We start from the raw sequence: 27864 nt of genomic DNA, 5'->3' as shown, positions 1-27864 counted from the left end.
ATGGTGGCTGTTGTCGATGTGTGCAGAGGGTCCCTGGTTCAAGCCCAGGTAGGGGCGAGGAGAGAGACGGAAGCTATACTGTTACATATATTCAGAGTGTGCCTACTGATTGCTCTGTGGCTCAGAGGGGGTCTCCAGCTTGCAGGAATGAGCAGTTCTCAGAACAGTGCTCTCTCAGGTGTCAATCATTCAACCAGACCACCTCCAACCCTCCACTCTCCTCTGCCTACCCCTCCTTCAACGCTCTCCCTCTCTCTCGCCCAACCCGAGCCTGTGGTGTGCTGCTCCCAGTGCCCTCATATTTGAAAGGAGGCAAGTTTCTCCATGGCAACCGGAGCCATTTAAGGCAGTGGCACTGGCAGCTAATCCTCAAGATATTACACAATTCTTACTTCTTCTCAGTAAGAGGGTTTTACCAATGCCCAAGAATTCTCCTCCAAACAACATAAACCCTTCCTCTCCATCCACCGGAGGAGGAAAACAACAACAGGTCTAGATACTACAGCTGCTGAAAGTTGGAGAGGGAACAACGGTAGGTAGGTCTCTTCATGTTTCATGATTTTGTTTTGTTCCATTTATTTCCTATTGTAGTTTTGGACGGGTATACAGTTTTATATCAGTTGAGTTTTACAGAAGTGTGTATTGTTCAGTTTTGTCTGACATGCATGGTACATGGTGCGTGGGCAGACGTTGGAGAGATATTGGAGTCTTGTGCAAGTGTTCAGAGGTAGCGTTGGCGTGCATGCACTTGTGCGTTTCATCTGTGATGACTCAGGGATCATACAGCATAAATACTTTGTATGTTGATGTCTGGGGAGCTGCTACAGGCATCTGGGACTGTTACACAGAATGTGGCTTCCTGTATTAGAATTCCTCCTATGCTCATGTTGTGGGATTCATCTGTAGCTATTCTGTAGCTATTATTATTGTTTAGATGTTTAATAGTAATCTGACTCATTTGTGAGCAGGTGGAGATTATTTCTTTTTAACTTACTTGAACTTCAATTTCTATACAGTAAGAGTGCATGTGTTCATGCAACTCGGGCTTCCGAGTGGAGCAGCGGTCTGAGGCACTGCATCTCAGTGCTAGAGGCATCACTACAGACACCCTGGTTCGATTCCAGGCTGTATCACAACCAGCTGTTATTGGGAGTCCCATAGGGCGGCGCACAATTGGCCCAGCGTCGTCCGGGTTTGGCCGGTGTAGGTCGTAATTGTAAATAAGGATTTGTTCTTAACTGACTTGCCTAGTTAAATAAATAATGGTTGAATAATAATAAAGGAGTTCTAGCCTCTGTGCTCCTATAATATGGCTTAACTATCTAATCTGCAACATTTTCTGTAGCCCTCTCAGGAATATTTTTGCTCAGATTTGAAGCCAGAAGTTTCAATAATCTGTCTGTCTGATCCTCAGTTAATAGCTCACACAGAGGGACGCTTTCCCCAAAATATTACACAAGTTACTGCTTTGGGTATCCACTCGGGCGAGTTTCTCTGGCCATTTTGCACTTGTATCATTACCAACATACTCTAGCAGGCTCTGTCCATATGGACCAATTACTGTATTTAAACTCAAAGCCCTTGCCTCCATGCTCTCTCCCCTGTCCCCCTCTTTTTCTCCCCCTCTCACACCCTTTCCCTGTCCCCAGGTCTCTCTCACTTGCTTGCGCTTATTTCTTTGTTGTGGAGGACTGGGGGGCCAGAGCTCTAGGCTGACTGGTCATCCCTGTGTGGTGGTGACTAATTCGAGTGAAGGGTGCCCTGCCAGCCCTCCTGCCAGCCATCCTGAACTAGATTAGGCAGGTGGGCCCATTATTAACGCCTCCCTGGGGCCATACACTTCTGGGGCCATCACGATGCTCCTTCTACACCTGTGTCTGCTGGGGAGGATTGTGGAGGGCCAGGCCCAGGAACAGAGCCAGGAGGGGGGCTACCTGCAGATGGCCAATATGGCCCTACCCCAGCTCCAGAGGGACCAGACAGGGGTTCTACTCTCCACTGTCCTCCATGCTGTGCACTGTGAAGAGCGGACTGGGGGATCGCAGGAGCTCTGTGACAGGGTAAGGCCTGGACATTTTTTTGACCTCAAACTGTTACTCTCTATCTGTTAAGGGTTTATATGCATAACCTACTAACTAGTGAAAATATGTAATAAGTAACAGCATAACTTCTCTAATTCTTTAAAATAACAAATTGATTTGCACTTTCAGATTCCTTAAACAAAGCTTGGTAAAGAGACCCTTAAACCGAGATTTGGGACCACACACCCATTCCACTGAATAGCAGGCTAGTGATCGCTTTGCAATGCAGTTAGCCACTGATTCCTTCCAAACCACTCATTGTTGAATTTGCGATTTCCAACTTGTTGTGTAATATTTATGTCCAATAGCCGATGAGCACCGATACGTTTTATCTATTATTTATCTTCATATGACAAGGATTAAATGTCACAGTATCCAACGAAGGTGGCGCCCCTCCTCGGTCGGGCTGCGCTCGGCGGTCATCGTCGCCGGCCTATTAGCTGCCACCGATCTATGTTTCTGTGTCTTTTGGTTTTGTCTGTCTATCCCGCACCTGTTTCGTGTCTGTCATTAGTGGGGGGTTATTTAGTGTGTATTTTCAGTTTGGGTTCTCGTGCGGGATTGTTTATTGTCCACTCAGGACAGTTGTGTGTGTGGCCTGTTTCGCTGGCCTGTGTAAGATTTATTGCCGGGCTGCGCCCCGTGCGCTTTTCCTCGTGTTTTATTTTGGGTAAGTGTTTCCCGGGCGGACTTTATTAAGCGCTCTGTGCCTTTCGGCTATTGTGTTTTGTTTACCGTGGCATTAAAACACTGTTGCTCCGGCCCTCTGTCTCCTGCGCCTGATTCCGCATCTCCACTGGTCCTAGAATTCCGTGACATTAAAAAGGATTTGCCAGTAGATTGTCGACTTGATTCTTGATGATGACTGTAGCTAAGATTTTGAAAATATGATGTTGACATGATCAATAACTCTATGGCAGCACCCAAGGGGCTTGAATGTTTTAGCTCTACCCTTAGATTTGGCAGTGCTGTAGTGTCCCCATGAGTGACAGATCACCGAGACAATTACGGTGCAACTAAAGAACATTACCAACCCCTACACTCTGTATTTTCCGTTGGCTACCCCACTACAACAGAAAGCACAGAGCTAGGCTGAGACACCTGCATTTTGGAGCTGCCTTACTCAAGAAAGCAAAAAAGAGATTGCGTTTTTATGGAGGCTTTATTAACTCAATGATTTTTAATATATTTTTTACGTTGTTTGCAAACTGATATGTGACACGTATTAATGCCAAAATAACATGCAAAACAGGCTGTTTTCAGGCTGGTTGTATTGTTGCTAGCTAGGTACCCCAGAAGTTGCGGTCGAACGAATAATGCCTTACTACCAACGTGGTATTGTAAACACATCGTTCGTGGCCAGTGTGTCCTTGTTTGCAGACTTTTTGTACAGTTTTGACAGTGCTACTGATAGCAGTGGTGTCGCGTGGCTTGCACGTGCAAATTCATCACACACAACATTCTATAATAGAATTGTATTATTTGACGTGACAAATTATAAGCTTATTTGACGCGTCAGATAGTGTTATTTGATGTGTATCTTTTTTGACACGTAAAGAACCAAACGGCATTCCATAATGATACTGTGATGTGACTTGCTAAATGCATAGCCTCTCCCTAACGTGTAATGTGAGAGGAAGATTTGCATAGCTAACGTTGCACCTGAAGCTAGATTTGATCCCTGCTAGCTAATTTTAGCTAGCTATTTGGCTCATAATAAAGTAAACCTGACGACATGTTTGGTGCATGTTGAAAGCTTTTTTCAATGTTTGAACTCGAACTGGCTAACTATTGTAAGATCCCTGCTAAATAATCAAGCAAACTAGCTAACCCCCCAAAAAGATTCCAACAATCAACAATATTATTGTGTACAGTATTTTCTGGGCCAAAAATTATAATGGCAGACCACCAAATAAGGAGGCAGTGGTCAGAAACCAGTCCTGTTTCAGAGTAATGGAGGACATAACCACCATTGGAAATGTAATCAGTGCTGTTTGTGTCTTGTATGTTGTAAGGGGATTCCCCCCGATCTATGGACTACTTCTGGGCCAGGGTGAGTAATGCCAAACAGTCAGTACCGTGCTGGAACATGTCCCTTGTGAATTAGCTGTGATTCATAATCTCTGATTGGCTACGTTGAACCATGTATTGAAGCAACGTTGAACCAGTTTTTCTCGCTCTCCCTTTCTTTTTCTGTGATTGGAGCTGGGTTGGAGCCATATGTCAGGCTGCTTCATGACCAGTATCCGTGACGAGGGGGGCCTGGAGGTGATCTACCAGCGCTGAACACCTGAGAAGGGACAAAAGGTGATAACTAATAAGACAGGACATCACAAGTGTTTAGTAGAATCAGAATCTGAATCAAAGTTTTTCGCCATATACATTTGCATGTACAGGAATTTGACATGTTGAAATAGTCCTGCCACAATAAACTGCATATATGGACACGATAACATAATCCTTTCAATACATGTGTCACTCATCAACTTGATCAAATTTTTCTACAGATGGAGGACAGGAGAGAGGCTTTGGTCATAGAGTCCTCTGACTGAAAGACAGGTTGATACTGATGTCTGAATTTGGAAAGACCTTGTACTGAGCATTAAAACTATACAAGACACACAACTTTTTGTCTTTTGTTATTGTTGAATAGAATGGTACTATCAAAAGGGGGGGGGGGAGTGTGTATGGGACACCGTACAGGAAGGTATGACATCTGACATGTTTGGCAAGGTAGCCCCAGCACCACCAGAAAAAATGTTGATAGGTACAGTATCTATCGGTTGGGAATGAAAATAAAATATGGAAGACAAGTGTAATATTTGCATATTGTTATATTAACTTCCCTGTAGCTCAGTTGGTAGAGCATGGTGTTTGCAACACCAGGGTTGTGGGTTCGATTCCCACAGGGGGCCAGCACAGGAAAAAAAAAAATGTATGAAATGTATGCATTCACTACTGTAAGTCGCTCTGGATAAGAGCGTCTGCCAAATGACTAAAATGTAAATGTAACAGAACACTGCGACAGTATAATGTGAAATATGGTTTATTCTACATGGAACTGTTACACTTGAAAGTTATCAAAACACTTTCTTTAAAATATCTACATACGTTAAGCAATTACATTCTTCTCATATTACTCTATAGGTCAGGGGTCTCCAACAGGTAGATCACGAGCTACAATCAGCTCTCAGCCCACCTATGAGTAGCTCTCAGCCCACCTATGAGTAGCTCTCAGCCCACCTATGAGTAGCTCTCAGCCCACCTATGAGTAGCTCTCAGCCCACCTATGAGTAGCTCTCAGCCCACCTATGAGTAGCTTGCCAAACTATTCTGAAAGAGCATACACATTCCATGGATTCCACCGAAAACTGTCATAAACACATCTCACACATATCAGCCACTGCAAGCTCCCTGCTGCTATCCAATCAAAGCCACATTATCACAATCATACCCCTGGTTAGACACACTATTGGCTTAAAAAGCTAAACATAACAATATATCTGTCAATAAATAAATGTACAGCAATATCGCCCCTGACTATCAGTGTTGTGCTAATGACAACTGTCTTGTGGGTAGACAGAAAAGCTTCCCCCAGAATCTTCTCAATAAAATGTTAACTACATAGTAGGCCTACCTGACAGAATGATAGCATGCTTATTTGTATCAATCCAGTTCACATTTGTTTTGCAAACTCTGCCATGATGTGTGCAGTAGAGAAATATTGCAAGCCAAATACTATCACAACTCAAGGATATGACCCAGATGCAGACACAGGAGGTGGATAGTTTGGTTCTCAGAATATTTATTATAACAAAGGGGCAGGCAAAGGGCAGATTGAGGGCAGGCAGAAGTTCGTAATCCAAGGTAGAGTCAATCAGGGACAGAACGGCAGGCAGACTCAGGGTCAGGACAGGCAGAAAGGTCAGATCCAGGAAGACTCGAAAACAAGATCTAGAGAACTGGGAAACACACTGGTAAGACCTAACAAAACAAGACGAACTGGCAAAAGACAAACAGAAACGCAGGTATAAATGTACTATTTGTGACTAAATAGAGTATGTAGTATGCGTATTGGTGATAGTACAGATATAGTTAGTATGCCAAAAGTTCCCGGATGTCATACTACATTTGCCAAAATCCAAAGTATACAAGCAGTGGACACGATTTCTGTGCTTTTAGGGCCCATAATGCAATTCTTCATAAAATGGGCGTGGCTTCACAACATTTTCAGATTTTAAGAAAATGGCGGAAAATATGCTGCCTAAGTCTGACGAGAGCGGATAAAAATTAATTGCTTTAACTAATTATGACAAATGTTAAGAAAATGTTGAGCAATGTAATAAATTAATGACTTTTCAAATAAGTTACGTCACACGTTATGTTGGCTCAGGGATTTGTTAACTATGCTAGCCTTACGAACTGCGTAGCATATCATTACAGCAGTTGCTTGTATGTACCATTAGTTGGCTACTAATACATCGAACTTGCCAGTATATTCACTATATGCTATCCAACTAACTACCCAATGTTTATTGACTTGGTTTCGTTGTGCGTTCTCAATGGACATTGTTAATGAAGTCGTTCGATGTCTAGCTAGTAATTTGTTAGCTATGCTAGCAAGAAGTTGTTTAGCAACAGCATCAACTTCCGGTAGATGCGCTAGTACACTCAACTGAAAGGATACTGTTTGTTTACAGTATACTAAAATAAACTATTTGTATATAGTATATACTCATTAAGTATGTAGTATACAGTATGTTAGTATGGTATTTCGAACACAGCTATGGTGCCAAGCACAAGATCAAAACAAGGCGAGTCAGTCAGGAGGGGAGAAGTCCTCAACTTCAAAACGTTTTTCTCTTAGCTCACCTCGCTGTACTCACTACTGCACTTGTTTGTTGTGATTGAATGGCAAAGACACAGACATCAAACCACATCCCCAAGACAACTATTGTCTGCCTTCAGCCATTCAGCATTTCTTAATGAGGTTTGATGAAAAATTTGACCAAATCAGGAAGTGCAGTCACCCTTTAAGGGCTTGACCCCTGTGCAGCCCTCATGCTGAGTGGCTTTAGAGGTCAGTCAATTTGACAGATTGGTCTCTGAAGTTTTTCGGGATAACAGTGTGTGTGTGTGTGTGTGTGTGTGTGTGTGTGTATGTATAAGAAGCACAGAATGAAGCTCTCAGTTGAACAGGGTATTTAGAAATTAGGAAAGCAACTAATTAATTGAAAACAGACTCTTATGACCCTGAAACATTTGGGTTTTGTTCACCATTGACTTGTGCATTGAAAATATTTGCAAGGGTTAGTGCTTCACCCACTCTCGCCCCTGTGGATTTTTATGTGGTTTTTGTGTGTGTCTGGCCAGGGCTGTATTCACACTAACACAAAGCCCCTAAATGGGTAAGAGAGGCTTATTATCAGATGAAGGGACGGAAAGAGAATAATATATATGTGAATTTAATTGCATTTCACAGGGGGACAGCACATTAGAGTACCTCGTAATTGACATCACCTCACAACAGAACAAATAATGTGATCAAGAACATGCATTGGATATTTAGCACAAACTGCTTTTAGTTCTATAATAAATGTTACTAAATGTAATGGAAAATGTAATCTATGTAATCCCCAAGGGGAAGGGGGGGTTCTAAACTGACACATGGAATTGTAAAAAAAAATAAAAAATGATACTATGGATCATTGTAACAGTCTTGTCCATCTGACGATATGTTAAAATCACTGTCAGAAAAGGTGGACCAATACGCAGCGGGTTGCGTGTTCATCATGATAATACATTACATAAACACGGAAAAACAATAAACATACGAGAACGACAGACCAACAGTTTTACAGGCTAAGTACTTACATACAGCAGTGCAAAATCAACTACCAACGAAAACCCAAACCAAACACACACCTATATATAGGACTCTCAATCAGAGGCAACTAGAAACACCTGCCTCCAATTGAGAGTCCAACACCCAAACCTAAACATAGAAAAACTAAACTAGACAGAACGTAGAAATACATACAAAACACAAACCCTCTGCCACGTCTTGACCAAAACTAATACAATTACTCCCTCTGCTGGTCAGGACATGACAATCATTTAGCTATTTGATTTTGCTTTAGCTCTGCCACCTACGAACATCGGTGGATGCAGGGGATTGAGACGCATCCAATGCAAAAAAAACACATCTCTAGCTTAAACTGTCAAACTTTGATGGGGATTTATTTAATTATGTTACTTAGATTGATGCACCGGTGCATCAATCAACTCAATTTTTTATATTTTTATCTGACCTTTCTAGTAAAAATTGTTATAAATTGCTGAGTTGTAGTCACTTTTGAGGACACAAGCTCAAGTACACAGTACAAGTATGATACAAATATGAATATATGAAATATTTCCTATTCAACAAAACAGTATGAATAAGGCTTGAAATTACTTATATCAGGGTTCCCCAACTGGTGAGTGATTTTATTGGCAAATAAATGTTTTACTGATTTATTCTTGGACATAAAAGACTGTAAAAACACCAGCAAATCATCTCCAAGGGATTTGAATTTGGGAAATCTGTTCCAAAGTATTCCTACGCATAATAGTGATTTATGTTTTAGTCAAATATATCTGTTTGGGCTTGTTGCGGTCAATTTGCAATCTACAAATTATCTGTAGTTATGTTCTGGCCCCCTGACGATCCGCTCCAGAAAAAATTGGCCCGCTGCTAAATTCAGTTGATGATCCCTGACACATATGCTTCCAAATATAGCATTATCAAATTATAAAACGGCTAACTATAAGATTTCACCTTCCTTATAACAGTAAAATACATATTTGTATGTTTAGTGTTAGAGAAAATGTGCATATTTTCTAAAGGTCTTTCTTGATCAAAACGTCTGCCCCCATCGCTGTGAACATCCCACAGAGCTTCCTGAACTTGCCTTTCATCTCATATTAATCTTGTCTATGACAAACAGAGAGTATTTTTCTTTAAACTCTATGAATTATTTTAGATTAATGGCTATAAATTGATTTCTGAATGTGCTACCGTGATGATACCTCTCTCTCCTGCTGCACTATGATGTAATGATTGCAGGTATGTGCTTTGTCAGTGGCTGTGATGTAGGGTTCAGCCAGGAGTTGATGGACAGTCAGAAGAGCAAATGAAATGGTAGGAGGGACATTCTAGCTTCAAGTGGTGTCAGATTCCACATCCTATGTCACACAGGCTCAGAAAAAAATACTCCTGTGTCCTTGGGAACAAGGGCTATTGCTCAATTCAAGCTATTTCGACCAACGGTATCCACAGATAGATTTATAATCGTAAATGTCTGTCCGAACCAGTACCAGAACCAAAATTAAGTCACATTTACTGATTTCTTATTAATCACTCTATCCATATTCACGTGCGACTGATCAGTTTAATCTGGATTAAAATTAGTCACAGTAAATTCACTTTGGAAAGTCAATTGTACTGTAGTCATATCTGCCTGACTCATTTTACAAGTTTCCAGAAGGTTTTACAGTGACAAGAAAAAGTATGTGAACCCTTTTGAATTACCTGGATTTCTGCATGAATTAGTCATAAAATTTGATCTGATCTTCATCTTAGTCACAACAATAGTGTGCTTAAACTAATAACGCCTACATTCATGTATTTATCTTGTCTGTATTGAATACATAATTTAAACATTCACAGTTTCAGTTGGAAAAAGTATGTGAACCTCTAGGCTAATGACGTTTCCAAAAGCTAATTATAGTCCAATCAATGAGACGAGATTGGAGATGTTGGTTAGAGCTGCCCTGCCCTATAAAAAAACACTCACAAAATTTGAGTTTGCTATTCACAAGAAGCATTGCCTGATGTGAAACAACAAAAGAGATCTCAGAAGACCTAAGATTAAGAATTGTTGACTTGCATAAAGCTAGAAAGGGTTACAAAAGTATCTCTAAAAGCCTTGATGTTCATCAGTCCACGGTAAGACAAATTCCACATCCTGTGGTAACTCAACAAAACACAAGAGGTAATAACTCCTTATAACAATACCGGTTTCACTCTTTAGCATAACCAGCATGTCCATGTCTGAACGTTTGCTTTGGAAATCCATCTAAGTCATTCATTACAGTTTGTCATGATGGTGCTTATCTGTGGGTTCCCATTGGCTCTGGCTGAACCCGGACTAAAGTTGCATCGCAAATGGCACCCTATTCCGTACTTAGTGCACTACATTTGAGCAGAGCCCAATGGGTCCAGGTCAAACGTAGTGCACTATATAGGGAATAGGTTACCATTTGGGACACAGGCTGAGCTGACTGTGCAGGTGGCTGATGGCTCATTGCCACAGAATGACTGGAGACTGAGTCTCTTTTTCTCCGGCAGGGTCATGGGGGCCAGGGCCATTCCCATGACCTCCCCCTGGAGCACAACTGCAATGGCCACTCACAAAGGGGCAAGTCCGTCTCCACCATGCAGCTGGTGAGTCTGTTTGTCTCTATCTGGCACCCATACTCTACTCCAAAAGTGTAATTGGCAGCTCTTAAAAAAAAAATTCAGTGACTGCATCAATGGAGGGCAGAAGCTATATGGTATTAACCCTATTTCACTTCCTCAAATGAAAGCAGAAATAGATAACTCAATTGAAGGTGCAGCCTCACGCAAATGTCTCTTTTTAGGCTTGTTTGGAATTGTGAAAGGAAAACAGTGTTTTTTTTAAGCTTTTGAGGTTTGTGCTTTGAAGATGGCAGACTGCAGTGGTATGACTGTGTTCCTGTTCACATGATTAAAATTAGAGCTTATAAAAAATAAAATAAACCCACCTGGTTAAACACAATTGTTACAAAATGTGTCATACTTACCAGCCCTCATTGTCACAGACAAGACAAACCTGGAGGAGGTTTGGAGTGGGAGTAGCAGTCTTTATCTGACAATGTGCTGTCATCACTGTGTGGGGGTGGGAAGCTAATATAAAAGCACAGGAATTCTAAAGCGGTGGGCCTACAAGATTCACAATTATTTTGGCAAAATCTTGAACAGTTTGAGCTTTGATGTAGACATCTACAGAGTGTTGCATTGCAGGGAAAGTGAAGAGTGGTGTGGGTGGGAGTAAATGTGAAACAGACTATTGTGTAGGAGACCTTGATGCTGCTGTTGAATCATTCAGGCCTTATGCAGATAGTGTAGGAGGAGATAGAGAAACTGAACGGTTTTGGTCAACTTCCTCTGTTTTTAATATAGGCAGGGGGAACTGTGGTCACTGATTTGCTGATTTTGGTATGGATGGGAGTAATTACGTGTAATTGTAATGATGTGTATTGAAAGGAAAAATCCTATTAATTGTCGCTCCCCTACAGGGAACTGTGGAGAACTTAGAATGCACAGAAATCCCATCAGAGGAGCCTGAACCAAGAACCCTTACACATCAGACAAGTAAGTAAGATATTTCCTCATCCTCCTTTTTCATTCATCTTCACTCATTGTCCCACAGTTCTCTCCCTGTTTAATTTGATCCTGTTCTGTTTAGTTCTGTCCATTGTGCTGTGTGTAATTACTATGGCTAGGAAGCGTAGTAGATGAGCTGCCACACAAACAGGTTTTCTTTGTGTTCCCAGGACAGGGTATTCCTATACTGCCTGTGATGGTCATCGTGGGAGACAGCCTCCATAACTTTGGTGATGGCCTAGTGGTGGGGGCGGCCATCTCCTCATCCGCCGAGACGAGCATGGCAACCACCGTAGCCATCCTCTGCCACGAAATCCCTCATGAAATGGGTGAGAGGTCACAAGTCACAGAGCAGCGGCTCAAATGTCAAAGGTTGTTGGTATGGGGTGGCAGTGTTGTTGTTCTTCTCTGGGTCCCTTTGTCAAACCAAACCAAACACGAACATTTGTGTCCCAGTTGCGAAGAACTTAAAACGCTGGCCCCAATGACCTTAAATAGCATCTTCTTCTTCTTCTTTCTCTATCTCAGGTGACTTTGCGGTGGTGCTCAGCTCAGGTCTCTCTGTGAGGAATGCAGTGATGATGAACTTACTCAGTGCTCTGACGGCCTTTGTCGGCCTCTTCGTCTCCACAGAACCAGAGATCCAGCAATGGATCTTAATGGTTACCACAGGGATCTTCCTCTATCTGTCTCTGGTAGAGATGGTGAGACTGGGCTACTGCTGTTCATAGTAAAACACAGTGATAGGTAGGGACTGGAGTTTGACCAGACCGTGTCCCCCCCGATTAGTCAGCTCACACAGTCAAGAAAATCTTCTGGCCCTATTGATAGGTAATAGATTGTTACAATTCACAGGAGACTTGGGATAGAGAGATGTGCCCTCTACTCAAACTCCCAAACCCTAATTTCTCTCTCTTCCTCCCCTTTCTCTCTTTCAGCTTCCAGAGATGAGTCGTGTGAAGACCAACAGGCCCAGTCTCATGTTCCTTCTGCAGAACCTTGGTCTCCTAATGGGCTGGGCCTGCCTCCTGCTCCTCACCCTGCTTGAGCACAAACTCAAGTTTTGATGACAGGACACACATGCAGGCACATCCTACTAATGGTATCTGCCATACAATATGTGTAATTGATGGCAATGTTGACAGTACTTTCTGGTCTTGCTTCTTATCATTTGGACACCTTGTTGATTATTATTACTATATATATTATTTACTGCTACTTGTCATAATTGTGTAAGAATTACACTAGAAGAAGGCATCGAACTGCCTATTTGAAATGCCACAAGGCATTTTATGCAAGTGATAGCGATATTAAAGTAAGGTAAATAATAGCAGTGACAAACAAATGTCATTTTTGATCCAGTAGTTACGCATCTGATTTGTTTAAATCAGATGCCTGCATGTGAGATTTAGGACATGCACACATTTTCTATGTGATGATTTATTTTGTTTGATGTACTGTGTATCATAGGGCACATAGCTAGCTTACAGTATGTCTGGCACACCTACAGTCAGGTCCATAATTGTCATCCTTGATATAAATGAGCTAAAAATATTGTAAAAAATTAATTATACAAATACTGAGATATATTGTATTAAAAAATAAAGGAAATAATGTTATTTTATACTAATACAATTGCTCCGAGAAAGGGAGTTTGTTTAACAACTAATAACATAAAAATTTTAAAAAACTTTGGCACCCGTTTTCAATACTCTAGCACCCTCCCCTTGCGAGGATAACAACACTAAGCCTTTTTCTAAAACGTTTTGTGAGATTGGAGAACACGTTGAGAGGGATCTTAGACCATTCCTCCATACAGAATCTTTCCAGATCCTTGATATCCTTCATCTGCTCTTGTGTACTGCCCTCTTCAATTCAAACCACAGGTTTTCAATGGGGTCCGGAGACTGAGATGACCATTGTAAAATGTAGATTTTTATGTCAATTAACAATTTCTTTATGGATTTTTATTAGTGCTTGGGGTTATTGTCTTGCTGAAAGATCCACTTTCGGCCAAGTGTCAGCAACTAGGTTTTTGGCTAAAATGTCCTGGTACTTGGTAAAGTTCATGATGCCGTTGGCCTTAACAGGGGTCCCAGGACCAGTGGAAGCAAAATAGCCCCATAACATCAAAGATGCACCACCATATTTTACCGTAGGTATGGGGTACTTTCTGCATATGCTTCCACTGGTGTGTGTGGCCAAAGAGCTCTATTTTTAGACAAAACCTTTATAACAGGTACATTGTATGTACCGTAAATTCCGGACTATAAGCCGCAACTTTTTTCTCACGCTTTGAACCTCGCGGCTTAAACAATGACGCGGCTAATATATGGATTTTTCCCACTTTTAATTATTTTTTTCCCAAAAAAACACATTCTGTGACGTGCTCAGTTTTTTGGCGGCATGAAGCTTTCATTAGACCAATGAAATTGCCGAATGGGTTAAGGTCAAACAACTTTTTTGTTTACTGTTTAGATTAAATCGAGCGCTCTCAAACTTATTACGGTAGTCATTTTGACACCCTCATCATGGCAAAGACACGGAGAAATGCATATGATGCAGCTTTCAAGTTGATTGATCTGGCTGTTGGAAAAGGAAATAGAGCTGCTGCACGGGAGCTTGGTCTTAATGAGTTGATGATAAGACGTTGGAAACAGCAGCGTGAGGAATTGACTCAGTGCAAAAAGACAACTAAAGCTTACTGCTAATTTTTAATTTTTTGTTACAAGCCGTGTTTCGTTAAAGCCTATTTATTTTTGTTACAAGCCGTGTTTCATTAAAGCCTATTTATTTTTGTTACAAGCCGTGTTTTGTTAAAGCCTGTGTAAAGTTCATTTGTTTCAATGTACCGGTAGGCACCTGCGGCTTATAGACAAAATGTTCAAAATATATATATTTTTTAATTCAGTGGGTGCGGCTTATATTCAGGTGCGCTTAATAGTCCGGAAATTACGGTATGTACAAGTAACTTGCCAATATAATGTAAATGAGTCATATAAAGTATATTAAAAGCAGGTGCTTCCACACAGGTGAGGTTCCTGAGTTGATTAAGCAATTAACAACACATCATGCTTAGGGTCATGTATAAAAAGGCTGGGCAGGCCATTATTTTGCCTACCATGGCTATGCCGCCATGGGATGACAATTTCCCCATCCACAGTGCATTAGTGGTCACTGAATGGTTTGATGAACATTAAAACAGTGTAAGCCATATGCCATGGCGATCTCAGTCACCAGATTTCAACTCAATTGAACAACTATGGGAGATTCTGGAGTGGCACCTGAGACAGCGTTTTCCAACACCACCAACAAAACACCAAATGATGGAATCCTTCCAATAGAGTTCCAGACACTTGTAGAATCTATTTCATGGTGCATTGAATCTGTTCTGGCTCGTGGTGGCCCAATGCCCTATTATGATGCTTTATGTTGGTGTTTCCTTTATTTTGGCAGGTAGTGCAATCGGAAAGAATTCAGACCCCTTGGCTTTTTCATTTTTTCCCCTAATCAATCTACACACAATACCCCATAATGACAAAGCAAAAACAGGTTTTTAGAAATGTTTGCTAATTTATAAAAATAAAAATAAATTGAAATATCACATTTTTGTAAGTATTCAGACCCTTTACTCAGCACTTGGTTAAAGCACCATTGGCAGCAATTACAGCCCTGGGTCTTCTTGGGTATGACGTCACAAGCTAGGCACACCTGTATTTTTCTCCCATTCTTCCCTGCAGATCCTCTCAAGCTCTGCCAGGTGGGATGGGGAGCGTTGCTACACAGCTATTTTAAGGCCTCTCAAGAGATGTTAGATCGGGTTCAAGTCCGGGCTCTGGCTGGGCCACTCAAGGACATTCAGAGACTTGTCCCGAAGCCACTCCTGCATTGTCTTGGCTATGTGCTTAGGGTCGTTGTCCTGTTGGAAGGTGAACCTTCGCCCCAGTCTGAGGTCCTGAGCAATCTGGAGCAGGTTTTCATCAAGGACCTCTCTGTACTACTCTGTTCATATTTGGTCTGGGCTGATAAATCCACACTCAACAAGCTGGAGACTCCATAGGGATCCTGGCCACACAGTGCTGTACTGCGCTCCCTCTTTCTAAGGCCAGAGTGGGTCTAGAGAATGAGGTGGAGGAAGAGGTATAAGAGGGGCATAAGATGGACAAAGAAAGAATGAGAGAAACGTACTGTATACAAAATACTAACTTATACTATATTAATGAGACAATTGATGCATTTGTGATCTTGAATCTACTGTACTGTATGATGCCACAACTACGATTCAATATTTTACAAGATCAAGTTTATGTACAATTCTGATGAGATGCTCTCTGGAATTCTTAGTTCTACATCATCCATTTTTGGATTTATAAATTATTGATATATACCCATTGATTCATGAAGAATATAATTTATATATGACTCATGAGCTTCAGAGTCAGAACCCAACATACAAACTTGCTTTACTCCAATGTCTGTAAACACTATTAACGTAAACAAACACTGTATAGCTTCACAGCATGGTTAAACTATAATCATGGATGGTCAGTCCTTGCATCCATGTCCTTTCATCCAAGGACATTTAAGTGACCCCAAACTTTTGAACAGTAGTGTATGTCTATGAATTTGAGAGTGGTTACATTTCTTAAGGCCCATCCCTCAGCTTTTTACCAAAACACAGGCGGGGTACGGCTTTGTTGTTGTTTCAATTAAGGATTCTAGCTTTAAAGAGCGACTACTTTTAAAAAGCATTGATATGAGTCAGTAACAGTTATTCTAGTGCCAAAATTGACTTCAAAGTGTAAATAGGATAATTATGGTCATAAAGTTGAACATTAACTTTATTGCTTATTGTTAAACAGTCTTTGGTGTGCTTATCAATGCACAATTACTTTTTTCCCTTTCCTATCAATATTATTTTGATTATTAAGTCATACAAAAGTGTTATATTGAGTCAAGCTTAAAACGCTTGCTTCCCACCTACGCAACAGCCAGTTGAATCCCGTGGCGCGTTATTCAAATACCTTAGAAATGCTATTACTTCAATTTCCCAAACATATGACTATTTTACACCATTTTAAAGACAAGACTCTCGTTAATCTAACCACACTGTCCGATTTCAAAAAGGCTTTACAACGAAAGCAAAACATTAGATTATGTCAGCAGAGTACCCAGCCAGAAATAATCAGACACCCATTTTTCAAGCTAGCATATAATGTCACATAAATCCAAACCACAGCTAAATGCAGCACTAACCTTTGATTATCTTCATCAGATGACACTCCTAGGGCATTATGTTATACAATACATGCATGTTTTGTTCAATCAAGTTCATATTTATATCAAAAACCAGCTTTTTACATTAGCATGTGACGTTCAGAACTAGCATTCCCACCGAACACTTCCGGTGAATTTACTAAATTACTCACGATAAACGTTCACAAAAAACATTAATTATTTTAAGAATTATAGATACAGAACTCCTTTATGCAATCCCTATGTCCGATTTTAAAATAGCTTTTCGGCAAAAGCACATTTTGCAATATTCTGAGTAGATAGCTCGCCATCACGGGCTAGCTATTTTGACACCCACCAAGTTTAGCACTCACCAAACTCAGATTTACTATAAGAAAAATTGGATTACCTTTGCTGTTCTTCGTCAGAATGCACTCCCAGGACTTCTACTTGAATAACAAATGTTGGTTTGGTTCAAAATAATCCATAGTTATGTTCAAATATCCTCTGTTTTGTTCGTGCGTTCAAGACACTATCCGAAGGGTGACGCGCCTGGCGCATTTCGTGACAAAAAAATTCTAAATATTCCATTACCGTACTTCGAAGCATGTCAACCGCTGTTTAAAATCAATTTTTATGCGATTTTTCTCGTAAAAAAGCGATAATATTCCGACCGGGAAACCCTGTTTTCGTTCAAAGACGAAAAAATAAAAACATGGTGTCGGCTCGTGCACGCACCCCCAGTCTCATTGTTCTCAGATCGACCACTATCCAAATGCGCTACTGTTTTTCAGCCATGGCCTGCAAAGTCATCATTCAACATTCTGCCGCCTTCTGAGAGCCGTAGTAAGTGTCACGTTACAGCAGAGATCCTCAGTTTTCAATAGAGTGTAGAAGGCCAAGAAATGGTCAGAGAGGGCACTTCCTGTAAGGAATCTTCTCAGGTTTTTGCCTGCCATATGAGTTCTGTTATACTCACAGACACCATTCAAACAGTTTTAGAAACTTTAGGGTGTTTTCTATCTAAATCAAACAATTATATGCATATTCTAGTTTCTGGGCAGTAGTAATAACCAGATTAAATCGGGTACGTTTTTTATCCGGCCGTGCAAATACTGCCCCCTACCCTAGAGAGGTTAATGCAACCGCTGTGTCAGATTTTAAAATAGCTTTTCGGCAAAAGCACATTTTTCAATATTCCGAGTACAGAGCTCAACCATCAAAGCAAGCTATACAGTTACCCGCCAAGTTCTGGAGTCAACTAAACTCAGAATTAGTATTATAAATCTTTCCTTACCTTTGCTGATCTTTGTCGGAATGCACTCCCAGGACTCCCACTTCCACAATAAATGTTCTTTTTGTTCGAAGTACTCCATATTTATGTTCAAATACCTCAGTTTTGTTTGCGCGTTCAGGTCACTAATCCAAAGGCATAACGCGAGAGCACAGAACCATAGACGAAAAGTCAAATAGTTCCATTACCGTTCATAGAAACATGTCAAACGATGTTTACAATCAATCCTTAGGGTCTTTTTAACATAAAACGTCAATAATATTCCAACCGGACAATAGCGTATTCATTACAAAGGAAAAAGAAGGAGAGGCGCGCCAACGTGCCTGCGCAGTAAACAACTCACTGGTCCCAGGCAGTCCACTGATTGACTGAGCTCCTATTCTCTGCCCACTAACAGTAGACGGATGAAACAAGTTTCTAAAGGCTGTTGACAGCCAATGGAAGCCTTAGGAAGTGCAAAATGACCCCACAGACACTGTAGTTTGAATAGAGATTAGATAGAAGAACTACAACTCACTGCCTGGTTGGATTTTTTCTCAGGTTTTTGCCTGCCATATGAGTTCTGTTATACTCACAGACATCATTCAGTTTTAGAAACTTCAGAGTGTTTTGTATCCAAATCTACTAATAATATGCATATCCTACGTTCTGAGCCCGAGTAGTAGGCAGTTTAATATGGGCACGTTATTCATCCGAATTTCCCGAATACTGCCCCCTGTCACTAAAAAGTTAAAACAGTTTCAGAGTTTAATGGCTGTGATAGGAGAAAACTGAGGATGGATCAACGACATTGTAGTTACTCCACAATACCAACCTAAATGACAGAGTGAAAAGAAGAAATGTACAGAATAAAATAATATTACAAAAAAATCATATTGTTTGCAATAAGGCATGAAAGTAAAACTGCAAAAAATATGGCAAAGAAATGTACGTTATGTCCAGAATACAAAGCATTATGTTTGGGGCAAATCCAACAAAACACATGACTGAGTACCACTGTTCATATTTTCAAGCATGGTGGTGGTTGCATTATGTTATGGGTATGCTTGTCATCGGCAAGGACATGGGAGGGACAAGGGATACAAAGAAACTGAACAGAGAAAAGCACAGGCAAAATCCTAGAGGAAAACCTGGTTCAGTCTGCTTTCCAACAAGACACTGGGAGACAAATTCACCTTTCAGCAGGACAATAACCTAAAACACAAGGACAAATCTATACTGGAGTTGCTTACCAAGATGACATTGAATGTTCCTGAGTGGCCTGGCTACAGTTTTGACTTAAATCGGCTTGAAAATATATGGAAAGACTTGAAAAAGGCTGTCTAGCAATGATCAACAACCAACTTGGCAGAGCTTGAAGAATTTAAAAAATAACAATTTGCAAATATTGTACAATCCAGGTGTGCAAAGCTCTTAGAGACTTACCCAGAAAGACTCACAGCTGTAATCGCTGCCAAAGATAATTGTAACATGTATAGACTCAGGGGTGTGAATACTTATGTAAATTAGATATTTCTGTATTTCATTTTTTTTTAATAAATTAGCAAAAATGTCTAAGAACATGTTTTCACTTTGTCATTATGGGGTATTGTGGGTAGATGGGTGAGAAAAAATATATTTAATCCATTTTGAATTCAGGCTGTAACACAACAAAGTGGATTAAGTCAAGCAGTATGGATACTTTCTGAAGTTACTGTACCTGGATAAGAAGATGCTTATTTTTCAGAAGAATAATGAGTTGCCAATTTCTTATATACATTTCTTTTTAAAGCTCATTACAAATGCATAAAACATAGAGAAAACAGCTAGCGCATAACACTCTGTCGCTAAAATGCTGCTAGCGGTAGGTTGTGGTACCTTAATGCAGTGCTAACAGAAACTCAGCATTTTTCCAGAATCAATGTTAATTGATACTCCCATTTAGTAGTCTGCTCTGTGCACAATTTTGGGAATTAAGACATAAAGAGTAGGGGTTTGCCGAGTAGTCTGACAAAACAAGTATCATAACGGATATGGGTAATTGTCCTGATACGATTATGATCGGAGTATGTTTTGTTATTATCTTTCAATCAAGTGCAAGGTGCGACGTGGTCTAAATAACTCAACTGGCTAGTTTGCCCATCTGTAAAGAGAAGGGTGGAGTGTCCATTGATCCTGCTGCTCTGATTAGATAGGGTGAAGCTGTATTTCTCAATCCACTCGCTATTCTTCATTCACCCAATCACTTCTCCTTGCATGTTTTGGTCGGTTCATTTAGATTGCTGCTGGACCCTGTTAGCCTGCTACTATGATAAATCAAATGGTGAGGACATTTGCTACAACCTATCCATGTGCATAGCATCTAACAAACAGGGTGAGGGTAGGGAAAAAGATGAAACACTGATTCGTATTCTGACTGAGTGACAGCAAACTTGTCTGCCCGCTGTTGAGGACACGCAGTCACACACACACACACACACCCACCCCTCGGTGCAGGGCTAGTAAAGGCCCAGTGCACTACTTTTGTGCGATTCTTTTCTTTCTTAAAAATATACAACTTATTTTTATTAATCTTTTTTGCAATTCTGATTTTTCAGGGGGTGCTGCAGAACCCTCTGCACCCCAACTTTACGCAGCTATGCCTCTGCGTACTGCTCCTAATCTGCACCTTTTTTGCTCTATAACTGTGCAGTATTTTGCCAACATATAGCCTACTTAAGCATATTAAAACACTTCTGTGTTTTCTGTTCACGAGTATCATCCAATCCAATCCGACTATCAACTGTCGATCTATGGATACGATTACGAATACGAGTCTGGCAAGTCACAACCCTAATAAAGAGGGTATCGTTAGAAAGGTTAAGTTCTCCATAATCGTAAAATAATGACAGGGGGAGGGTCTTGGTGTATGTGTGGGTATGGTAATACTGATGACTTGTTGTCACAGATGGTTTGCTTACATAGCAGGTTAGGATAACTAACATAGTTGGTTAGGATAATTCAAGTGACAGGTAAGGTGAATTAACGTGGCAGGTTAGGAGCGCTAACGTAGCAGGTTAGGTGAATTAACATAGCAGGTTAGGATAAGGTTAAGGTTAGGAAAAGGGTTAGGGTTAGGCTTAGCTGGTCCCACCAGAGACAAAACCTCTCTCATCGTCACTCAACACCTAGGTTTACCTCCACTGTACTCACATCCTTCCATACCCTTGTCTGTACATTATGCCCCGAATCTATTCTACCATGCCCAGAATTCTGCTCCTTTTATTCTCTGTTCCCAACGCACTAGACGACCAGTTCTTATAGCCTTTAGCCATACCCTTATCCTACTCCTCCTCTGTTGCTCTGGCGATGTAGAGGTTAACCCAGGCCCTGTAGACCCCAGTACCACACCTATTCCCCAGGCGCTATCATTTGTTGACTTCTGTAACCGTAAACGTCTTGGTTTCATGCATGTTAACATCAGAAGCCTCCTCCCTAAGTTTGTTTTATTCACTGCTTAAGCACACTCGGCCAACCCTTATGTCCTAGCCATGTCTGAATCCTGGCCTAGGAAGACCACCAAAAATTCTGAAATTTCCATCCCCAACTACAACATTTTCTGCCAAGACAGAACTGCCAAAGGGGTCGGGGTCACAATCTACTGCAGAGATAGTCTGCAGAGTTCTGTCATGCTATCCAGGTCTGTGCCCAAACAGTTTGAGCTTCTACTTTTAAAGATCCACAATCTAAGCTAGATGTCCTCAATCTCACACAAATGATCAAGGAACCTACCATGGTACAAACCCAAATCCGTAAACACGGGCACCCTCATAGATATAATCCTGACCAACCTGCCCTCTAACTACACCTCTGCTGTCTTCATCCAGGATCTCAGGGATCACTGCCTCATTGCCTGCATCCGTAATGGGTCCGCGGTCAAACGACCACCCCTCATCACTGTCAAACACTCCCTAAAACACTTCAGCGAGCAGGCCTTTCTAATCGACCTGGCCCAGGTATCCTGGAAGGATTTTGACCTCATCCCGTCAGTAGAGGATGCCTGGTTATTCTTTAAAAGTGCTTTCCTCAAAATCTTAAATTAGTATGCCCCATTCAAAAAATGTTGAACTAAAAACAGTTATAGCCCTTGGTTCACTCCAGACTTGACTGCCCTTGACCAGCACAAAAACATCCTGTGGGGTACTGCATTAGCATCGAATAGCCCCGGCGATATACAACTTTTCAGGGAAGTTAGGAACCAATATACACAGTCAGTTAGGAAAGTAAAGGCTAGCTTTTTCAAACAGATATCTACATCCTGTAGCACAAATTCCAAAAAGTTTTGGGACAAGATAAAGTCCATGGAGAATAAGAGCACCTCTTCCCAGCTGCCAACTGCATTGAGGCTAGGAAACACTGTCACCACCGATAAATCCATGATAATCGCGAATTTCAATAACCATTTTTCTAAGGTTGACCATGCCTTCCACCTGGCTACCCCTACCCCGGCCAACAGCTCTGCACCCCCGCAGCAACTTGCCAAAGCCCCTCCCACTTCTCCTTCACCCAAATCCAGATAGCTGATGTTCTGAAAGAGCTGCAAAATCTGGACCCGTACAAATCAGCTGGACTAGACAATCTGGACGCTCTCTTTCTAAAATGATCTGCCGCAATTGTTGCAACCCCTATTACTAGCCTGTTCAAACACTCTTTCGTATTGTCTGAGATCCCTAAAGATTGGAAAGCTGCCGCGGTCATCCTCCTCTTCAAAGGGGGAGACACTCTAGACCCAAACTGTTATAGACCTAAATCCATCCTGCCCTGCCTTTCTAAAATCTTTGAAAGCCAAGTTAACAAACAGATCATCGACCATTTCGAATCCCACCATACCTTCTCCGCTATGCAATCTGGTTTCCAAGCTGGTCATGGGTGCACCTCTGCCACACTCAAGGTCGTAAACGATATCATAACCGCCATTGATAAAAGACAGTACTGTGCGGCTGTCTTCATCGACCTGGCCAAGGCTTTCGTCTCTGTCAATCACCGCATTCTTATTGGCAGACTCAACAGCCTTGGTTTCTCAAATGACTGCCTCGCATGGTTCACCAACTATTTCTCAGATAGAGTTCAGTGTGTCAAATCGGAGGGCCTGTCATCAGGACCTCTGGCAGTCTCTATGGGAGTGCCACAGGGTTCAATTCTTGGGCCGACTCTATTCTCTGTATATATCAATGATGGCGCTCTTGCTGCTGGTGATTTAACAGATCCACCTCTACGCATATGACACCATTCTGTATACTTCTGACCCTTCTTTGGGCAGTTTTAACAAACCTCCAGACAAGCTTCAATGCCATACAACACTCCTTCCGTGGCCTCCAACTGCTCTTAAATGCTAGTAAAACTAAATGCATGCTTTTCAACCCATCGCTGCCCGCACCCGCCTGCCCGACTAGCATCACTAGTCTGGACGGTTCTAACTTATATGTGGACAACTTCAAATACCTAGGTGTCTGGCTATACTGTAAACTGTCCTTCCAGACTCACATTAAGCATCTCCAATCCAAAATGTTATCTAGAATTGGCTTCCGATTTCGCAACAAAGCCTCTTCACTCATGCTGCTAAATATACCCTCGTAAAACTGACTATCCTACCGATCATTGACTACGGCAATGTAATTTACAAAATAACCTCTAAGACCCTACTCAGCAAACTGGATGTAGTCTATCACAGTGCCATCCGTTTTGTTACCAAAGCCCCATATACTACCCACCACTGCGACCTGTATGCTCTCGTTGGCTGGCCCTTACTTCATATTCGGCGCCAAACCCACTGGCTCCAGGTCATCTATAAGTCTTATCGCATCTCCTTATCTCATCTTTATCTCATCTCACTGGTCACCATAGCAACATCCACCCGTAGCACGTGCTCCAGCAGGTATATTTCACTGGTCATCCCCAAAGCCAACTTCTCCTTTGGCCGCCTTTCCTTCCAGTTCTCTGCTGCCAATGACTGGAACGAATTGCAAAAATCACTGAAGCTGGAGACTTATATCTCCCTCACTAACTTTAAGCATCAGCTGTCAGAGCAGCTTACCGATCACTGCACCTGTACACAGCCCATCTGTAAATAGCCCACCAACTACCTCATCCCCATATTGTTATTTATTTTTGCTCTTTTGCACCCCAGTATCTCTACTTCATCTGCACATCTGTCACTCCAGTGTTAATGCTAAATTGTAATTATTTCGCCACTATGGCCTATTTATTGCCTTACCTCCCTAATCTTACTACATTTACACACACTGTATATAGATTATAATTTTTTCTATTGTGTTATTGACTGTACGTTTGTTTATTCCATGTGTAACTCTGTTGTTGTTTTTGTCGCACTGCTTTGCTTTATCTTGGCCAGGTCGCAGTTGTAAATGAGAACTTGTTCTCAACTGGCCTACCTGGTTAAATAAAGGTGAAAAAATATATATAAAAATAAATCAATGCTACTAGGCTGCAGTTGTCAACAACTGTTGTCCCCGACGCGACCACTAGATGGAGCTGTAGGCATACTTCATCTAGTCACAATGGTAGAAACGTAAAGAAGCCATCTGTACAACTCGATATATTGCCAAGCCCTACTTTATACCTGTTCAAACAACACACTCCAGGTGGCAGTATGCACCCTTTCAGTTTGTTTACCAACTCATAGAAGAAAATTGACTACAACAAAATGGAGATGGCCTCAATGGCACTGACGGTGCAATGAACCTTGTCCCCAAGTTATACTGAACAAAAATGTAAACGCAACACGCAACAATTTCAAAGATTTTACTGAGTTACAGTTCATATAAGGAAAAAAGTCAACTGAAATAAATGAATTAGGCCCTAAACTATGGATTTTTTTCATGACTGGGAATATAGATATGCATCTGCTGGTCACAGTGGCATGGATCAGAAAACCAGTCAGTATCTGGTCAGTGTGACCACCATTTGCGTCATGCAGTGAGACACATCTCGCTCGCATAGAGTTGATCAGGCTGTTGATTGTGGTCTGTGGAATGTTGTCCCATTCCTCTTCAATGGCTGTGTGAAGTTGCTGGATATTGGTGGGAACTGGAACACGCTGTCGTACACGTTGATCCAGAGCATCCCAAACGTGCTCAATGGGTGACATGTTTGGTGAGTATGCAGGCCATGGAAAAACTGGGACATTTTCAGCTTCCAGTAATTGTGTACAGATCCTTGCGACATGGTGTAGTGCATTATCATGCTGAAACATGAGGTGATGGCGGCTGATGAATGACAAGACAATGGGCCTCAGGATCTTGGCATGGTATCTCTGTGCATTCAAATTGCCATCGATAAAATTAAATTGTGTTCATTGTCCGTAGCTTATGCCTGCCCATACCATAACCCCATCGTCACCATAGGGCCCTCTGTTCACAACATTGGCATCAGCAAACCGCTCGCCCACACTACGCCATACACCTTACGAAAAAAAAGATTGTAGTCAGAGTGCACTATAACTGCAGTATAACTGCAGTATAGCTACAGTTCAACTGTTCAACAGTTATTCTGCAAATACTGCATCCAAATGTTTTTTTATAGCATGAATTTTGCAGTGTAACTGTAGTTAGAGTGCAGTTATTCTGCAATTACTACTTCCAAAAACCACAGTCAACTGCAGTTACTGCACTTTTACTGCAGTTTCAAAACTGCAATATTTTTTTGTAAGGGGTGGTCTGTGGTTGTGAGGCCGGTTGGCCGTGCTAACAAATTCTCTAAAACGACGTTGGAGGCGGCTTATGGTAGAGAAATTAACATAACATTATCTGCCAACAGTTCTGGAGTCATTCCTGCAGTCAGCATGCCAATTACATGCTCCCTCAAAACTTGACACATCTGTGGCATTGTATTGTGTGACAAAAACTGCACATATTAGAGTGGCCTTTTATTGTCCCCAGCACAAGGTGCATCTGTGTAATGATCATGCTGTTTAATCAACTTCTTGATATGCCACACCTGTTAGGAGAATGGATTATTTTGGCAAATAAGAAATGCTCACTAACATGTAAACACATTTGTGCACAATATTTGAGAGAAATACGTTTTTTGTGCACATGGAACATTTCTGTGATCTTTTATTTCAGCTCATGAAACATGGGACCAATCCTTTACATTTTTGTTCAGTGTAATTGTCCATTGGCGGAAGTGTCTGGTCAACAAGATTAATTAGTCTACAAACACACCTATCAACCCCCTTTGGTTTCAACCCCAGCATAAAACTCCTCCTTTAGTTTCAACCCCATCATAAAACTAACTATTGTTATACTAAAAACTCCAGCAGCTATGATTGGTCATACTTACCGTAAATTGAGACAACGCTTAGGCTATGCCTGTGCTGGATATGCGCGAGTTTACCTGCTTCCAGCAGCTATTATCAGTTGGGGGGGAAAACTGCCTGTGAGATAACGTGGGAGTGAGGGGCAGAGACTCGGTAAAGGGACTTAGCTTTTGAATGACATGCAGTCATATTTTATTTGTGTACCTAAGCGGAGGAAACAAATCCTTTAGGAAAAAGCTTCTTACGCAAACTGCTCCTCCTTCCCGATTGTGGTCCGACTCAATTTAAGACTGCAAAGCAGAGGCTGAGAAAAATAGGAGCGAGTCACTTCACTTCTGCGCCACCAAAGTCTCTTTCACACAACTATTTCTATTAATTTGGACGTTACTTCGTGTCAAACAAAAATCGGCTCTAAATTTTGAAGAGATCGGGAGTCACGCATGACCACCGAACCTTGAAAAGGTGTATTTTCTATCTCAACGATAGACCGACGGTTGGATGTCAAATGGTCCATAATAACTTGCAAAATACGCACTCACTTTTGGACAGACACATGGATTCGCTCGAAAACCCTGGACTACAAGTATGCACAGTTGTTGTATTTTGTTATTTCTATGCCTAGTTCGCATGTGTATGGTAATAAATGGCAGCAAATACCTAATTTCCATTTCGCTCGTCTTGGCGACAAATGTAACGCCATAAAGTAAACTCCAACCGGAAGTTGGTGGAGTCTGCGTTATGTCAGGTGGTATAACCTGCTAATTAGGACGAATGTTTATCTGTAATGTGAACAGTTAGGTTACAGTTGTTTCAGGCGTGTTACACAGTTCTAACTGTAATTTGGACAACTTGTATTTAGTTAAAGTCAATTGAATTGCAGCTGCCTGATTATTTTACCTGGTGAACCCTATATGGCCAACTGGTTTATTAAATTAGAAATAAATGTTTTGCGTCAGTAAATATGTAGATTTTTGCAAGGCCAGTCCAGTAGGCTACAGTAGCCTTAGCAGACTAAACTCCTCTCCATGGTGAAGGAAGTTTATGATGAACTTCACCAACGGTGTGGAGCCGAGACGAGGCTTTGTGGAATCTAGCTCTGACTACATCGATTTGCCTAAGGTCAATACTTCAAAAAATGTAAATTATGAAACGCTCACCTTGTACCTATGTTTATTCTCTGTAGTTGCTTGCCTTTCTTTTTTTTGCTGAAACCCATACTTTTTCAATAAACATTATTCAAAGACAACCACCGACTGTTTGCTTACTGCTGTTGCACTAAAGTGACATCTCATTGAATCTCAACAAGGAAACAGTCAGTGGTGGTATTTAATAAATGTTTATTGAAAAAGTATGTCTTTCAGCAAACAAAGAAAGGCACTGCGACTACAGAGGACAAATATAGTTACAAGGTTGCCGTTTCATAATTGACATTTTTTGGGCTATCGATGTAGTCGGAGCTAGATTCCACAAAGCCTGGTTTCGGCTCCATGCCGTTGGTGAAGTTCAT

General features: G+C 41.3%; 2 protein-coding genes and 2 long non-coding RNA genes across 6 annotated transcripts in view; 3 read left to right on the top strand and 1 right to left on the bottom strand.

Moving 5' to 3' along the window:
• Positions 1-246: 246 nt before the first annotated feature.
• Positions 247-13264, top strand: LOC115154468 (zinc transporter ZIP12-like). Of its 3 annotated transcripts, none has more exons than XM_029700730.1 (7): positions 247-532; positions 1650-2060; positions 10474-10569; positions 11445-11520; positions 11703-11861; positions 12061-12236; positions 12471-13264. In XM_029700730.1, the coding sequence occupies exons 2-7, from the start codon at positions 1857-1859 to the stop codon at positions 12597-12599; spliced, it is 840 nt and encodes a 279-aa protein (XP_029556590.1). In that variant the 5' UTR covers positions 247-532; positions 1650-1856; the 3' UTR covers positions 12600-13264. The 3 variants fall into 3 exon arrangements, with proteins under 3 accessions (XP_029556590.1, XP_029556598.1, XP_029556607.1); XM_029700738.1 differs by having other exon boundaries at positions 247-536; XM_029700747.1 differs by lacking the exon at positions 12471-13264 and having other exon boundaries at positions 12061-12294.
• On the top strand, positions 3694-4706 carry LOC115154486 (uncharacterized). The gene is made up of 2 exons (XR_003867905.1): positions 3694-4388; positions 4589-4706. It is a non-coding gene; the product is annotated as an uncharacterized LOC115154486 (long non-coding RNA).
• LOC115154492 (uncharacterized) lies at positions 4281-27073 on the bottom strand. Its single transcript, XR_003867907.1, has 2 exons — positions 27015-27073; positions 4281-4371 (listed from the first exon to the last, which is right to left on the bottom strand). It is a non-coding gene; the product is annotated as an uncharacterized LOC115154492 (long non-coding RNA).
• The window catches only part of LOC115154461 (voltage-dependent L-type calcium channel subunit beta-2), a 141852-nt gene continuing 140160 nt past the window's right edge, over positions 26173-27864 (top strand). The window contains exon 1 of the mRNA XM_029700718.1: positions 26173-26940. Within this exon, the coding sequence (XP_029556578.1) occupies positions 26863-26940 (78 nt within the window). The 5' untranslated portion in view covers positions 26173-26862. The remainder of the gene's footprint in view (positions 26941-27864) is intronic.

The sequence above is a fragment of the Salmo trutta genome, chromosome 2 (assembly GCF_901001165.1).
Source record: "Salmo trutta chromosome 2, fSalTru1.1, whole genome shotgun sequence".
Classification (NCBI taxonomy): domain Eukaryota; kingdom Metazoa; phylum Chordata; class Actinopteri; order Salmoniformes; family Salmonidae; genus Salmo; species Salmo trutta.
This window is presented reverse-complemented; position numbering and strand designations above follow the sequence as displayed.

Coding starts and splice junctions, on each gene's coding strand:
- LOC115154468 (XM_029700730.1), top strand. CDS start 1,857: ATGCTCCTTCTACACCTGTGTCTGCTGGGGAGGATTGTGGAGGGCCAG. Junction 10,570..11,444: donor CCGTCTCCACCATGCAGCTG/GTGAGTCTGTTT, acceptor GCTCCCCTACAG/GGAACTGTGGAGAACTTAGA. Junction 11,862..12,060: donor CGAAATCCCTCATGAAATGG/GTGAGAGGTCAC, acceptor TCTCTATCTCAG/GTGACTTTGCGGTGGTGCTC.